The following is a 17,171-nucleotide window of genomic DNA, read 5'->3' as shown; positions in this document are numbered from 1 at the left end:
GATGCTGATGTTTAAGCAGACAGACCGTGCCACACAGGAGACTATTTAAACACATGCAACACTAGGGCTAATGTTGAGAGCCCTTTTTAAGCTATCTTTTGGCACCGTGAAAAATTACAGTGTAGTAAACGAACATGATATTCAAAAATATATGTCTGGACAATTAGCTTGTTCCAGTAAACCATAAACTAAAGCTTACCTGCGCCGCAGAAGCGGCACCGCTGTCCTCCATCTTCAATCTGCAACCCTTCCAGGACCTGAAGGTCCGTAAAGCATCCCCCCGACAGCCAAACCCATCTGTTCTCTGATTGGATTGTTTAATTTGTGATTGACATGACATTGACCAATCAGCTTAAAGGAAGAAAAATAGGGTCAAAATTCGTACTTGTAACTTGCAGGTTTTTTTTTTTCTAAGTCCACACACAAATCTTTTTTACGCACGCACAAATCTTTTTTACACATACAAATCTTTTTTACGCACGCACAAATCTTTTTTACACATACAAATCTTTTTTACGCACGCACAAATTTTTTTTACACATACAAATCTTTTTTACAAGTACAAAATATTTATGACCACATTTTGAGCCCATAGGTTTGTGGGTGTGATCACCCGTGTGTACACCTGTGAGCATGGACGTGCTTGTTTTTAAAATGTTCCTTCATGTAATGATCTGCTAGAGGGTGTGGGGAGCCACTGCCCGTCCTCCAGGGCATGAAGCAGGTATGGAGGAGATCAAAACTCCAGACATCCAGAGGCCCCCAGAACACAAGAGACCAAGGAAGACCAACAGAGGGGCAGCTGTGCCACTATCCCAGAAAAAGCTGAGGAGAGTCCCAGATGAGGGGTCACCCAGCAGCCGCGGAGCAGAAGCCAGGGGGGAGCCCGTGTGCTCCGCCGGCAGCCAGCTGTGCCTGAGTGACCGAGCCCCAGGCCGAGAGGCCGGGGGCACCCCACCTCCAAAGTAGTCCGAGCGAGCCACAGGCTCCAGGCCCCGATAAGCGGCCGCCAAGGAGTGAGCCGGTGTGTACCTGGACGCCCATCCCCAGACACAAAGAACCACCAAAGAAAATACAAGGCACAATAAAGCAAACTGCCCATTTCAAAAGCAAATATACAATCTTACATGTAATATAGCTGACACAATTAATCGTATAATGATTTACAATTGTGATGCATTGCAATGCGGAAAAAAAGCATTCTTAATCCATTCAGAAGAAACTAATCGATTATTAAATTCAGTCCTAATCAAAAGTTTAAGACCACTTGAAAAATGGCAAAAAATCATCTTTTGCATGGTTGGATCTTAACAAGGTTTCAACAACATGCAACAAGCAGAAATGGGAGTGAAACAAAACATTTAACTTACATTTCACAAACTTAAACTGGGACAGGCTGTTTTACAGCTGATCAAATATTTAGGACCACATGCCTTTAAAAGGCCAAATCTGTGCAAAACTGTGGATTCATTGTCATTTTCTGTCAGGTAGTCAGACTGTCAGGATGTTCTGATGGCAAAAGGAAAAAACGTTTCTTTTTGAACATGGTCGGCTCGTTGAACTGCATAAGCAGGGTCGCTCACAGCGCGCCACTGCTGCTGAGGTGGGATGCAGTTCCCATCCATCCATTCACTTCCGCTTATCCTTTCCAGGGTCGCGGGGGGCGCTGGAGCCTATCCCAGCTGTCAAGGGCGAGTGGCGGGGTACACCCTGGACAGGTCGCCAGTCTGTCGCAGGGCCAACACACAGGGACAGACAACCATTCGCACTCACATTCATTCGCACATTCACACCTAGTGGCAATTTGGATTATCCAATTAACCTATCCCCATAAGGTGAGATGCAGTTAAGACAGTCAATTCTTAAATAATCCTGGGGGTTATGGAACAAAAACGTGAAGTGGAAGACCTAAAGAATCTTCAACCTGAATTAAGGCCATTAGTGGTGCCGACTGCACCCCCATAACTATCAAACGGCATCTGAGACTGAAGGGCTTCAAAAACCAATTCTCTGATGAGAAAAAAATATAACCTCTTTTTTTCTCCTGTAAAAAAATGCAACCTTGATGGTCCTGATGGTTTCCAACCTTACTGGCATGACAAGCAGGTCCCACCTGAGATGTTTTCTTCGCCCTACAGACGAGGGGGCGCCACAATGATTGGGGGAGATGCTTTTTCCTTCAGTGGAACAATAAAGCTTCAGGAGGTGCAGGGGTGTCAAACGGCTTGTTGAGATTATTAGTAAAACATATGTTATTTTATGCCCGTAGTCAATGTAGTTGAATTATGATAACAGCTGTAGGACATATATTATCCTTTAGTTTAGATGGTGTGCTGTGTATGTAGTTTAGTCTTCATTATACTCTTGAGTTAAAAGAACATAATCATTTTGTAGTTCATTAGATAAGTATGCATCACTCTGTATCCTTGATCTGCTGTGAATGTCTTACACTGTTTTCTTGACATACTTTATTGTTGAATCATATAAAAAGGTTGTAACCAGGAGACTTTGTGTTTAGGACAGAAGAGATAGACCACATTCCATACCCCCACCTTTCAGACAGCAGAGGAGCAAGGAGCCGAGGTCATAAATTAGGCGCCGTAAGGGAGAAAGAATGTGAATGTTTAGGCTTTTCCGACTAGGTGGGGGCCGCTAGGCGCTATAAAAGGCTGTGAGATCTGCCGCCATTTTGAGACCTGTTGTGAACCCTCAGCAAGCAGCTCTCCCGTCTAGACGTTCTAATGCTCTTAAGTGTTGAATTGTATGGAAGTAAATGATTGTTGATTGAGCATTTATACACCGAGTATTGTCCTTCCTTCAGCCCAAAGATTCAAAGAATTGGGAGTTTTCAACAACTTGGTGCCTGGTGACCCGGATCTTTGGTGTGCTGAGGAGGGGCAGATTTGGCCTGTGGTGAGATCGTGAGGCGAGGCGAACAGAGGGCCGGCCTAAAACAGAAAGGTAAGCACAGCCTGTTGTATTATAAATACCAAATGTGCATATTGGGCTTTCCAAATTAATCTGTTCGCTGACTTACACGTATTTTAACATTAAATTTGTCGGTGTCTGGTTTTTGGCGCAAGATACTAACAACATAAGTTGAGGCTGAATTCCAGTGTGTTAGATAAACTGCTTCTACCGAGAAACTAATAATATACTACGTTGAGCTAGTTGCAGTTAAACTGCTTCTACCGAGAAACTAATAATATACTACGTTGAGCTAGTTGCAGTCCACTTTACCTTCCACATTTAACTTTGTCTAAGACTGGCTTCTGTAGCAATAATACATTAGAATCTCTTTTGGAGAGGTGGCCATAAGTCCAGTACATTGAATAGAGGTTTTGAAGTGGGTTATGCAGACGGTTCAGTCTTCGTTGATGCGGCCATAAAATTGAATATAGAATTAAGGAAAAGCAGATGCTGGCTCACGGTGCAGTTGAGCACTGGCAACGCCAAAAGCGCAACACGTCCGTAGGTTTTGGTCTATGATACGGCCGTGTTCCGGTGATGCGGCCGTGAGTACAGTAGTGAGGGGTGATTTTAGCACATTGGATAGAGGTTTGACGGTGGTTTATGGTATCAGTTGAGCCTCGAGGGCTGCGGTCATAAAATAATAAGTAAAATTTTACTTGCCATGAAATAAAGGTAAAGCAGATGCTGGTTTATGGTGTCAGGGACGCATGCATCACTTTTTACGATGCGACTTTGCCCCGTGGTGGCGGCCATAAGCACAGTAAAAGGGGTACCTGGGTATGGTGCGGTTGTGCTTTAAAAGGATTCTAACAGTTGAGCTCAGAGGTTTCTGTGTGAATTTCTGCTGATGAGGGGCGCTCTCTGTGGGTCTCACTGTGGGTGAAACGCGCTGTGTGTGTGAGGCGCGCTCTGGCTGTGTGTGAGGTGCGCTCTGAGTGTGTTTCTGTGTGTGAAGTGTGAGCACAGTGACAGTGACGGTTGATGTGTTTGAATAGGAGGACATTAGTGTGAAGAGAATGCTTTAAGATCAAAGGTTGATGCCTACTGTACCTGTGGAAACAAATTTTGTTCATGGTGTGGCGACCCCCCTGTCTGTGGATGTGCAGGCAGGTCCAGCGGCGTCTGGGTGCCGAGGTGGTGACTTGGGAACTGAGGACTCCCGCATAGCTACAGAATAACACTGGAACGGCCGTGTAACCACGGGTTCACATTTATTCTGGAATAGAACAAGAGAATGCTTTTACATCTAAGGTTGAGTTCTATCATAGGTGAAATATAAAAAGGTTGAATTCCTCGTTTCAGTGGTTGAAATTGTTGTGTGCCTGTCCCCTGACGAGTGTGAAAATAAAAAAAGAGGGAATTTGGAGCCACATAGAGATAGACGGGTATAATTGGGTGTATTACTCTGTGGTGTAATAAAAAATAAAAATAATAAAGAGAGATAGTAAGAGGTGTGTAGTGGAGAATTATTGAGGAGTAGAGCGAGGAATGGGTTGGGAGACTGGCGTGCAGTTTACGCTGTCAAGGTAGGCGTGTTGCCTGCTGGTCTATTTAACAGTGATGAAAATGATATTAATAAATCTCTTAGTGTGTTGATACAGGTGGCTACGGGCCTGGACCAACTGCCCCCACAAGCACAGCGGCCGAAGCAAAATTATAGTAATGGAAACCACACCCAGCACGAATCAGCAGCTGTGAAACAGACAGCAGCGAGGAGAGAATTAGAGGAGAAATGAAGGTTTTAAGAGCACAGGAAATTGGGTTGAATTTTGGGGCCAACGGACTTGTGGAGGTTGGGAAGGCGTCCGGAGCATCACAACAAAAGGTGAAACAAAAACACACACAAGCAGAGAAATGTGAGAGAAAGGCTCCTTTTAAGGTAACGCCTAGTTTGAGAGAAAGTTAAAATTAACCTGCTTGCCTACAAATGCACACACATGCAATGAAAAAACAGCTTACACTCATGAACATGTGAAGATTTTCCAGCAAGGTTAAAGCAAAAAAATTTAACATACTTCTGTTGTTAAATTATGAAGTTTATCCATTACTGACAAAGAAACCCTCTGGGTTGCAGGACAACAATTTAACTTCAAAAAAAAAAAAAAGACACTGGTCAGTGAAGACACGACAAATTTAGTGGTTAAAAGATTCAAATTGTGACATGTTTTCTGCTGATTGATTAATACAAGTGATTACTGAATGAAAGAAAATTCATTTTTTGGGCTTTTAAACATGATCTTAAGAATTTTAACATGTACAGTGGGGCAAAAAAGTATTTAGTCAGCCACCGATTGTGCAAGTTCCCCCACCTAAAATGATGACAGAGGTCAGTAATTTGCACCAGAGGTACACTTCAACTGTGAGAGACAGAATGTGGAAAAAAAAAATCCATGAATTCACATGGTAGGATTTGTAAAGAATTTATTCGTAAATCAGGGTGGAAAATAAGTATTTGGTCACCTCAAACATGGGAAATCTCTGGCTCTCACAGACCTGTAACGTCTTCTGTAAGACGCTTTTCTGTCCCCCACTCGTTACCTGTATGAATGGCACCTGTTTGAACTCATCATCTGTATAAAAGACACCTGTCCACAGCCTCAAACAGTCAGACTCCAAACTCCGCCATGGCCAAGAACAAAGAGCTTTCGAAGGACACCAGGAAAAGTATTGTAGACCTGCACCAGACTGGGAAGAGTGAATCTACAATAGGCAAGCAGCTTGGTGTGAAAAAATCAACTGTGGGAGCAATCATCAGAAAATGGAAGACATACAAGACCACTGATAATCTCCCACGATCTGGGGCTCCACGCAAGATCTCATCCCGTGGGGTCAAAATGATCATGAGAACGGTGAGCAAAGATCCCAGAACCACACGGGGGGACCTGGTGAATGACCTGCAGAGAGCTGGGACCAAAGTAACAAAGGTCACCATCAGTAACACACTACAACAGCAGGGAATCAAATCCCGCAGTGCCAGACGTGTTCCGCTGCTGAAGCCAGTGCATGTCCAGGCCCGTCTGAAGTTTGCCAGAGAGCACATGGATGATACAGCAGAGGATTGGGAGAATGTCATGTGGTCAGATGAAACCAAAGTAGAACTTTTTGGTATAAACTCAACTCGTCGTGGTTGGAGGACCAAGAATACTGAGTTGCATCCCAAGAACACCATACCTACTGTGAAGCATGGGGGTGGAAACATCATGCTATGGGGCTGTTTTTCTGCCAAGGGGACAGGACGACTGATCCGTGTTAAGGACAGAATGAATGGGGCCATGTATCGTGAGATTTTGAGCCAAAACCTCCTTCCATCAGTGAGAACTTTGAAGATGAAACGAGGCTGGGTCTTCCAACATGACAATGATCCAAAACACACCGCCCGGGCAACAAAGGAGTGGCTCCGTAAGAAGCATTTGAAAGTCCTGGAGTGGCCTAGCCAGTCTCCAGACCTCAACCCCATAGAAAATCTGTGGCGGGAGTTGAAAGTCCGTCTTGCTCGGCGACAGCCCCAAAACATCACTGCTCTCGAGAAGATCTGCATGGAGGAATGGGCCAAAATACCAGCTACTGTGTGTGCAAACCTGGTATTTTCTGATGATTGCTCCCACAGTTGATTTTTTTCACACCAAGCTGCTTGCCTATTGTAGATTCACTCTTCCCAGTCTGGTGCAGGTCTACAATACTTTTCCTGGTGTCCTTCGAAAGCTCTTTGGTCTTGGCCATGGCGGAGTTTGGAGTCTAACGGTTTGAGGCTGTGGACAGGTGTCTTTTATACAGATGATGGGTTCAAATAGGTGCCATTAATACAGGTAACGAGTGGGGGACAGAAAAGCGTCTTACAGAAGACGTTACAGGTCTGTGAGAGCCAGAGATTTTCCAAGTTTGAGGTGACCAAATACTTATTTTCCACCCTAATTTACGAATAAATTCTTTACAAATCCTACCATGTGAATTCATGGATTTTTTTTTTCACATTCTGTCTCTCACAGTTGAAGTGTACCTCTGGTGCAAATTACTGACCTCTGTCATCATTTTAAGTGGGGGAACTTGCACAATCGGTGGCTGACTAAATACTTTTTTGCCCCACTGTACCTGTGTTGTCCTGTCAGCTTGGTGGGTTATGAGTTGATTATATGGTGAGAAAAAAACAAAAAAGGGGGAGAGAAGGCTGACACAGGGCCTGGCCCCGTTGTTTCTCCCCTCTCTGAATAACACAGCCAACACAACATCATTTTCCTGGGCCCTATTTCAGGAAGCCGGTTTAGAAAACTCAGAGTGAAAAACGATACTCAGGGTTGAGTAACCCCGAACTGTCCAACTCGGAATATTCGGTTTCAGAAAGGCTGATAACAAGTAGTTCAATCAACGCGGAGTTGCTTTAACCCCAAGTTAAGCGCGTGCACGAGGATACATAAAGCCCTGATTAGTGGAGCACAGATTAAGCGAGTCACCATGGAGACGGAGGGAAAGAAGGCGTGGTCAATGTATTTTACAGCGCTTGAGGCCGAAATTCTGATGGCAGCATATGCCGATAACATGCAAATTTTGCGGAAAAAAAGTAACACAGCCTCAGCTGCAAAACAAAGGGAGCATGCATGGCAAAACATAGCCGACAGAGTCAATGCGTGAGTGTTAATTTAAACATTGGTCTAGGGATTTCCACCCATTTAACACGTTATTTTATTATATGTTATTTTATTATATGTTATTTTATTTTATATTTTATACATTTTATTTCGTGATGTGATGTGAGCGCAGGTGCAACCCAACAGGCCTCAAACGTTCCTGGCAGCAAGTAAAAATGAAATATAAAAATATAGTCCAAACAGGTAAGGTGTAATTGTATTACGAGCCATAGTGCTTGGTCTGTTTGTCCGATGTAAATCAATTGCAGTTAGAGGCTACATTAATTTTCTTTCTGTAAGCACTTATTGAAATTATCTGAGCACATTACAAGTACATATTTGCTTACTCTGTATGCTCAAATGTGACCCGTTATAGCCAACAGAAAAAAAGCGGAGGCCCGAAAAACAGGTGGGGGTCCTCCACCACCACCACTCACAGAGCCTGGCCACTTGGCTTCCACGTTTGTGATAATGTTGGCAGCATCACATATGATCTTCACAGTGCAGAGAACACAAATTAGTATCCATTACTATAATGAAATAATTTGTTAGTTTGAAATGCTACAGGGACATATGTACCTGCACATTAATGCTGTGGAAAGACTTCCTGTTCACATAGTCTCCTTCATTTACTGAAGGAGCAATGATTGGAATGTGAGTGCCATCTGTACAGCCAATCACGCCTGGGAACCGTGAAAATAAATGTAAAATTTAAGTAGTAGTTCAAGTATCACCACATCATGAATTAAGTTTTGTTCATCCTGCTACCTGCAATTTTGTGGAATCCCTCTTTGATGAATCTTGTGGGTCTATGACCGGGGAACACCACAGACGAGTACAGGAGACGTTTCAGTGCAACTGTAACATTCCTGACTGCCCGACAGACGGTAGCCTTGGAAACGTGCTCAGCGTCATCAATATTAGACAGAAAGCTCCCGCTTGCAAAAAACCGAAGTGCAATACAAATAATATGTACAGAACTGAGAGGATGTCCGCGATGTGTCACATGAGCAATATTAGGCCTGAGGATGTTATTCAAATGAATTATAGATTGTGCTGAAAAACGGTAACGTTCACACAGGAAATCATCAGGAAATGATAAAATGTCCAAACACACTCTAATCACTCTCTCCCGGCGGAGATCTCTGCGGAGAATTTGGGCTTCAACATCTACTGGCTCTTCAAGGGAGGGGCACGCCATGTCTGACACTTCCTACAGTCAGGTTTCCGACACAGAGGCGGAGAAAGTCAGGGTTAGTTGAAGCTAACCTGCTAGGGGGCAGGTTAGCTTCACGGAGTGTGTCGTCATAGTGACTCACTCAGGATTAATCTAAACTCGCTTTGTGAAACCGAAAACCCAGAGTTTTCGTTAACTCAGGGTATACTTAGTCAGAGTTTGCACTAAACCGGCTTCCTGAAATAGGGCCCTGTTCGTCTGTTTTTGTTTTGTTTTTGTTTTGTTTTTTCTCTTTATGCTTAATTACAGGCTGCTTTGCCGGCCCTGAAAGCCGAGGCTGACCTGGACTCCTGCTCTCCCCTCTACGTGACCCTGACCAAATGCTGCAACAGCTGGACCCACAACAACAACCTGAAAAAGTCAACAGTGCTGCAGTAATGCGATCTCATGCAGCAGAGACGGAGAGCACTAAACCTAAGGCCCGTTTCACTACACGGGGGAAAATTCTCAGACAGCTTCAGCTGACAGAGCTGTGACGAGACGCCCGCCAAGCCCGAATGAAAAGTAAGGCCGAGCAAAGGAATGCTGACCTTAACAACTCTGCATTAACACTGTGCAGGATAGTGATGGACCAACACGGATGATCGGGCAGCAAAAAGGGCGTGACCGAGACAGGAGGAGTAACTGAGGTCAGAAGGCACCTCAGAACGGACAAAAAACACAGAAGATGATGCAGGTTTCACCTGCGGTGAGCATGGACACTGGAGAAAGGACTGCCCCAATTGGGGTCAGAACCAGGACGGACAGAACTTTGAGCAGCAGCAATGGTCGCAAAGCGGACTTTTAACACAGACTGAAAAGGAGGAGGGCAGGACCCGAGGGCATGCTTCAGGCCGTGGTTTACCCAGAACACCAGAACAGGAAGGTGATGAACACACACACACACACACACACACACACACACACACACACACACACACACTGGAATGCTGATTCACTGAGAAGTGATCCACACACATACACATGCACACGCTTGTGCAATGGAGAGTGATGCACACACACACACACACACACACGCTGATGCAATGAAGAATGCTTTGCTTATGCTGATATGCAAAATGCTGCACACAAACATCCCAATATATAATTTTTATGAGGAGCCATTGATTACTTAGAATGTGTTACATGTCACCCAGAGGGCATTTATGTAGAATTAAGGAATAAGGTCTAAAACGGTTTGGTTATGAAAATAATGTCTGTGCGTGATGTCTGTTTATGGCTCAAGGCCTTGACTGAATTCTTTGCTGTGCTTCACACAGCCCTGATGAGGAACAGTGGCACAGAGTGAAAATGATGAATTAATAGTGTAAGTTTTAGGTTGGAGTACGGCATTTTTTGTGATTGAGATTTAATTCAAGGAGGAACAAAATTGTTACGGCACCTGAGGTTCTCATTCCCACACAATATTGTCCCGGCAGGATGCAAAACGTTCCTGTGAATTTCTGGTTGATTTTTTGGTTTGGCTTAGTGCTAGCTTGATTCTGTCAGTGAGCTTTGGCTTGTGTTCTTTCTCGTAAGCGAGAGAGGGACAGTTTTATGCTTGGACATGTCTGCAACGGGCCTTAGTTTGTGTTATTTTTATTAGTATTTTGTTGGTTACGTCTGTTTTCGTTTTTGTTACAGTGCACTGAGGAAAAAAAACATCTGAGAGGGGTGATCCACCGGTGGTGATATGTTGATATTTTGTGAGTTCATGATTTAACAGTCAGCTCTTTAAACCAGGCCTGAAAGATTGAGATTTAAAGCGCTATAAAATATTATTACTGTAAACAGTTGCAAAGTGTGCTGTCACGGTCCGCTGTGACAGACCGTGCGGTGGTGTGTGTGGTGGACCCAGGTGCGAACACAAGTGAGCAGACGGGAGTGAACTTCAAACAAAAGCGAGCCTTTTATTGTGGCTGGTAACGCAAGAGAAACAAACAAGAATAAGGGCAGCACAAAAGCAATAACTAAACAGAAACCTAAACTGGGAATGAACTAAGGTAAGGCTATGACTTAGAATACAACAGACCGGGCATGGAAACATGGAGGGTGGGAACACAGATGACGCGACACAGACTGTAAGAAACACAGAGACTAAATACACATGAGGGATGATCAGGGGAAGTGCCCACACATGGGATCACAGCTGGCACACATGAACCTAACGACAGGACAGGAGGGTGCAACTGAATACACTGACAATGAATACAGATTTACAAAGTAAAACAGGAAACATGGAAATTAGACATAACAAGAACTAAACATAACCACGCAGACAGGACTCATGACCCAGGGAAACTTAGTAAAGGGGAGATGACATAACTGACAGCATGAACTTGACAGTACAAGACACACAGACATAAACACACGAAGGGCAAGGGAGACTTAATGCAAGGGTAATAAATACAAATGGCTGGACTACCTTAGAGAACCTAAACAAACAATAAACATCAAAACAGACTAAACACAAAACACTGGGTCACACGACCCAGGACCATGACATGTGCTTTTCCATGATTGTAATTGGCTTGAGAGAAATTCACTTATAGGGGACACACAGTAAATTCACACAAGGATCTACAAAGTAAACTTTTGTAACCGTCTTCTTACACATTAATACAAAGATAACACCCATTAGTCGATACCAAAGGATACAAGTGTTACACCTTAAGAATCTGCTTGCCCAACCCATCTCCCCATCTTGTGATTTTTTTAAATGCAGTTCATTTACATGACAAAAACATTATTTTCACTTTATTCAAGCAATCAGAAAGTTGGACAGTCACAATTCAAGCTAAATTTGTAACACCTACAGAAAATCTGAAGGTGGAGTTAGCCATGTACTATGTAACACTTCCCTATATAAACCGGGCTGCTCCTCACTTTATAGCATTCAGCTACCACAGCTCCAATCACACGGCTGTAAACATCTGCAAGAATCCATTTACCAGGTGAGAATTTTACATTTTATTTCAGTAATAATTTCAGAATCTCACTGTATTGTGAAGCTTAACATATCTTTATAATATAATTCTTAAAACCACCAGAAATCACTTTTTTTTCTCCCTTTTTCTTTCTTTCTTTCTTTTGCATCTAAAAGCATATTTTTGTGGGGTTGTTTTTTTTTTGACAATTGAAACTGTTGTTTAAAATTCTCCAACCTTGCCACAATCAGAGGCAGGTCGATTACCCGTTCACGAACATTGTTCAAAAGCATTGTGCAGGCCACTATTTTCATATAGATTGTAAACTGAAGATCCCAGATTGTTACGGTTTAGAGGAGGATTCAAGCGCAGGACTTCGGGCTCAGATGCATACAAGAAAGATTTATTTACAATTCACCAGGTGTATATACAAGAAGGTGCGGGGGGAGTGCTATGTACAGCTGAGTGGGGGGGAAAGGGGCTCCAGGGAAGTCCAGGGGAAAAGCATGCGTTCTTCAGATAATCCACACACACGATCGCAGGCTCTCACTCCAACACTCACCACTCGGGAATCACACGGGGGAAAATCCAGGGAGCTCTGCAGACAGGGAGACTGGATTAAATACAGCGCACAAAAGAAACACACTTAACTTGACTTGCTGTGGCTTGGCTTCACTAACGCGTGATAGACAACGATCTAGCGACAAACAGCAGTCACCTCCTGGCTTAAATACTGATCATCTTGATGAGACCCAGGTGTCTCATTTCCCAAAGGCGTGGGCCGAGGGCGTGAACCCACAGTGAGTTCCGCCCCAGCGACAGAGAAGAGGAGAGAGAGAGTGGAAGAGAGAGAGAGAAACAGAAAGTGCCGATCAGCATGCAGTTGATCCACCTGGCTGTGACACAGATATTGTGATATTCATATTCTGATCTAATTATGATATTTGTACTGAACGCTACACATTTTAAAGCTGTATCTAAAACATATCCTCCTGCCTCCACCACAAACCACCCGAAGCAGTCTTTCTTTTTTTGTGTGTGTGTCCCGTTTGGATCTTTAGCCATCAGAATTGTTGTCTTAAGGCCAAGAGAGATGCCAAGCGGATTTATTTTACCAAGTGGATCATCATGGCCTTGCCATATTGGTCCATTTGATTGACCTTTATTATAATTATGAATTTATTTTATTTTCGGTTGCTACAAACGGGACAGAGATGACTGGGGGATAGGACAGGGGGAAAGAATGAAAGAAAGAGAGGGAGAGAAAGAAAGAAAACCAAAGGGGAGAAGAGATGGTGAGAAGGGGGGGAAGAAAGAAAAAAACAAAAAAACAAAAAAAACAAAAAACAAACAAAGCACCTGGGTCACCTGTATGGAGAAAAAAAACAGAAGAGAAAGCAAACAGCAAAGAGCAACATAATAAAAAAAACAGCACCATCACAATAAACTAGCTAGCAGTAGATATCAGTAGATACTAAATAATAAACGATATTGTGCAACACGCAAGATAGACAGCGCACAGTGTGCTTTGAGGCAGCAGCCAAGAAAGCTGTAGTCCGCGTCTGTGAATACCCGTGTGTACACCTGTGTGCATACCTGTGTGCATACCTCCGAAGTGGCCCAAGCGAGCCCCAGGCTCCAGGCCCCGATAAGCGGCCGCCAAGGAGTGAGCCGGTGTGTACCTGGACGCCCACCCCCAGACACAAAGAACCACCAACGCACCGATACCTGAGGGAGTCCGCCACTGGCAGGGGAAGTGCTGAAGCAGTCTTTCAATCTGACTTTCATATTTAGAAATGGATACAAAACATGTAGTTATGCTAGGAGAGAAAGGTTTTGAGAGTGTGAAAAGAAAAACACAGTATTGTGTTTATTTAAAATATATTAGTTATCTGTGTGTTTGCCTCTTTCCCTCCATCTGACAACTGAGATAGGCTCCAGTTAGACAAATGGTCAAGAAATGGAGGGATAGATGGCACCAGTTAATGTTAGAGGAATGGAGTGTGCTTTATTAGAAACAATCACTCTTCAGGTTTGAATCCTGTGGTTAAACACAGGATGAAGAAGATCATAATTGATGTGGATGCTGGGGTGGATGATGCTATTGCCATCATGATGGCCCTGGCCAACCCTGATGTGGAAGTTTTGGGGATCACCTGCTGCTATGGCAACACGTCTGTGGAGAATGTCCTCAGAAATGTCCTGCGTGTCCTGAAAGTCTGCGACAGGCTGGGCGTAAGTTTGTGTCACACTGTAAGAGAGCCCTTGTACATGAATATATTCGTAGACCTGTTCTTACGTCCAGTGTATAATACTCATACAGATTCCAGTCTACCGTGGCTGCTCAAAGCCTTTGTTGGAGCATGAAAACCATGCAGATGATTTCTTTGGGAAAGACGGGTTTGGGGACGTTCCAGAGCCACAAGCACCAGGCCTGGATCGGGTGCAGCAGAAAAAAGCTATACAGGCCATTATTGACCTTGTGAACGTGAATAATAAAGAGGTGAGTGTCTGCACCATTAAGCTTCTTACATGAATGAAAATTGAGAGCATCATTTTCATGTGATATGTGTACACTAAGAAGGTTCTAGTTTACAAAGGGGTCGGGTGAAAATGCTGTGTGGAGAACTAGGTGATCTAAAAATATATGAATACATTTACCAACTTTTTGTAAATGTTTTGCGGTTCTGATCAAATGTATTATTTAAAGGCCCAGTCACAGATTATTTCAACCTTATTTCCATACCTTGAAGTTTTCCTTAAAAAATATGTTGACTTTTAGTTCAAAATTGTTGAACTAAATAAACACAATACTAATAAAAATGTGTTTCACCCAGAACTAATGATGTAATTGCTTTTTTATGGTGACCAGAAAAATGGATGTAGAAACAATGGCATCTGTTGGTTATGGATGGTAAATGGTACAATGCACTTGATGTGAAAGAAGCCAACTCGTGGCAAAGGATCACAAAGTTGCCAAACACACATAAAAAAAAATTTAAAATAGAGAGAGAGGCTTTAATTTAGTTTAAATTGGGAAGTCATGATAACTTATCTGTCAGTTGTCATGAAGTTTCAAGTAGTCATTAGACAAACTGCACTGCTTGCCCATCTCAAACCAATTTAATTCATTCTCAACATATCAATAATTTAAAAACATTTGAAACTTGTTGCTTATGAAAATTTTTTCAAGGAAAATTATTATTTTGAGGGTTTGTTCTCAGCTTAAAGTTTGGTTGTGGGGGAATAAAATCATCAGTACAACTCTGTCTCCGGTCTTCAGGTGATCCTCGTAGCCACCGGCCCCCTCACTAACCTGGCTGTCGCAGTGCAGTTGGACCCTTCCTTGCCTAAAAAGCTGAAGGCACTCTACATCATGGGAGGAAACACTGAATGTTGGTTGAATCCTCACAGAGTATTTCCTCTGTCTATTATTATCCATTCGGGATTTTAGTCTTATAAATCTCTGATACATGTAAGAATGAAGTTTGTGTTTGTATCTGTGTGCAGCCAGGGGTAACGCCACAGTGTGTGGTGAGTTTAACTTTGTGTGTGACCCAGAGGCGGCTTACATCGTGTTGGACCGCTACACATGCCCAACCTACATCGCCAGCTGGGAGTTCACCCGCAACAACGACCTGCCATGGGTGAGGAGAGAAACAAGCTGAACCAGGGTTTCTGTTCTGTTACAATGAATAATGTCTGAACTGTTTTAAAGTTTGAAAGGATCTCTGCTAACACTGAGTTTGTGTTTGAAGTAATATTTAAAAATATCTCACACTCCTTTTTCTCCCTTAGTCTTTCTTTGACAACAATTTATCCCAACGTACTGAAAAATCAAACTTTTTGGAAAAGATTTTACACATCTCAAGAATGGTAAGAACGTATAAATTGACACTAAGCGTCAGGCAATTAAATCTGAAGTCATCACTTTGTACAAGAAAATAAGCTCCTGTTTGCATTGAATTTAACCAATTGTCAGTATTGCATACATACTACTGGCAACCCATTTGAACATTTTTAAAACTTGGTGCTCCACTAGTGATATTGGCATCAAACGGAATATTAGAAGATGTCTAAATACCTCTGACATACTGTGTGAACAGAACTGTGAACACAGAGATGAAAATTTTAATCCCTGTGACGCCTATGCCATGGCTGCAGCCATCAACGATGCATTCATAACTGACAGAGAAGAGGTAAGTGAAGGCTGCTTTTTTTTTGTCAGGATACAATATAAAACATTTGAGCTAAAATCATTGTTTAATGAATTCTTTGTTTCCTCTTTCAGCTTGCTGTGACGGTGGAGTTGAAGGGGAACTACACCCGAGGCATGATGGTGCTGGACCACGACGAGAAGCTGAAAAAAGAACACAGAGTTATCATCATGAAGAATGTCAACTCGGAGATGTTCCAGCAAATGTTGATTAATGCAGTCATTTAGACTGTGCACTCTGAGACCTGAGTGTTACGGGTCATAACAACAAATAAAATATGTGGTGCTGCAGTTTCATAAACCATTTACAACATTTATTAACAAACTATTTGTCCAGACTGGTGTTGAACAATTTGACAAGATTTCGACTATGTGGTAGTAAATAAAGTGCATACTAGTAATGCTGTGACCCAAATAAGAAGAAATTGTTTTGATTTGTTTTTTTCACCGAAGCAGCTAATAAAGCATAATGGAATACAATTTTGCCTCTTTCTTGTAAGATTCTATAATAGAATGAAACAATAATGCCAGTTATAAATAAAGACAATAAATTGAATGAATTATGAAACACTCATTTTTTTCTATTAGATCTGAAAATGTTGTGTAATACTACAACCTGAAAAGATGTTGGCCTGTACAGGAGATAAAGGAACAAAACTTTAACAACAGCTGTGAAATGGAATAGATCAAATCACCAAAGTAAACTGGATCTGGACTTGTTGCAGGGATCTGAAGTTACTAAACATTTTGTGAGTGTATGCACTAAAACTTAGGACCATACAATAATAAATATGTGCGTGATGAAAGTTGTGCAGCACGCTAACGTCCTTATTCCACTCTGTACGCTCGTATGGGTCTAACCCTTTCACTCCTTTGATTTTTTCCTCGTACATTTTTTTTTTTTGCCTTTTTGTCAAGTCTTTCTTTGTACGGACCTGCCGTGTTCACCGTTGTTTTGTACATAACTGTTTTTGGGGCAAATAAAAAGCAAGTAGGGATTAAAACCGCAGAATTAATGATTGCAGGTGCTGGAAATGCCAGAGCTTGATGCAGTGTGCGAAAGTCACGTGGTCTGTCAATCTCTATAAGTTTTTTTCAGTCTAATTAAAGTGTACTTGTTTTTCAAGTACCACACCAAAATAATCAGCATATCTTTGTCCTTTCTGTTTTTAACTTCAGTTATTGTAAATAAACCTGGGGAAATTTGACAGCAAGAA

General features: G+C 42.6%; 1 protein-coding gene across 1 annotated transcript; it reads left to right on the top strand.

Moving 5' to 3' along the window:
• The first annotated feature begins 11,719 nt into the window (after window positions 1-11,719).
• Window positions 11,720-16,517, top strand: LOC146550965 (nucleoside hydrolase-like). The gene is made up of 8 exons (XM_085259336.1): window positions 11,720-11,765; window positions 13,796-13,973; window positions 14,062-14,241; window positions 15,022-15,133; window positions 15,249-15,385; window positions 15,537-15,614; window positions 15,845-15,937; window positions 16,030-16,517. The coding sequence occupies exons 2-8, from the start codon at window positions 13,797-13,799 to the stop codon at window positions 16,180-16,182; spliced, it is 930 nt and encodes a 309-aa protein (XP_085115462.1). The 5' UTR covers window positions 11,720-11,765; window position 13,796; the 3' UTR covers window positions 16,183-16,517.
• The last annotated feature ends 654 nt before the right edge of the window (window positions 16,518-17,171 follow it).

Source organism: Mchenga conophoros, linkage group LG20, assembly GCF_057382185.1.
Source record: "Mchenga conophoros isolate Kocher_MC1m ecotype Shallow Benthic linkage group LG20, M_conophoros_male_GT1.1, whole genome shotgun sequence".
NCBI lineage: Eukaryota > Metazoa > Chordata > Actinopteri > Cichliformes > Cichlidae > Mchenga > Mchenga conophoros.
Note: the sequence above shows the minus strand (reverse complement) of the source record. Positions and strands in the feature narration are given on the sequence as shown.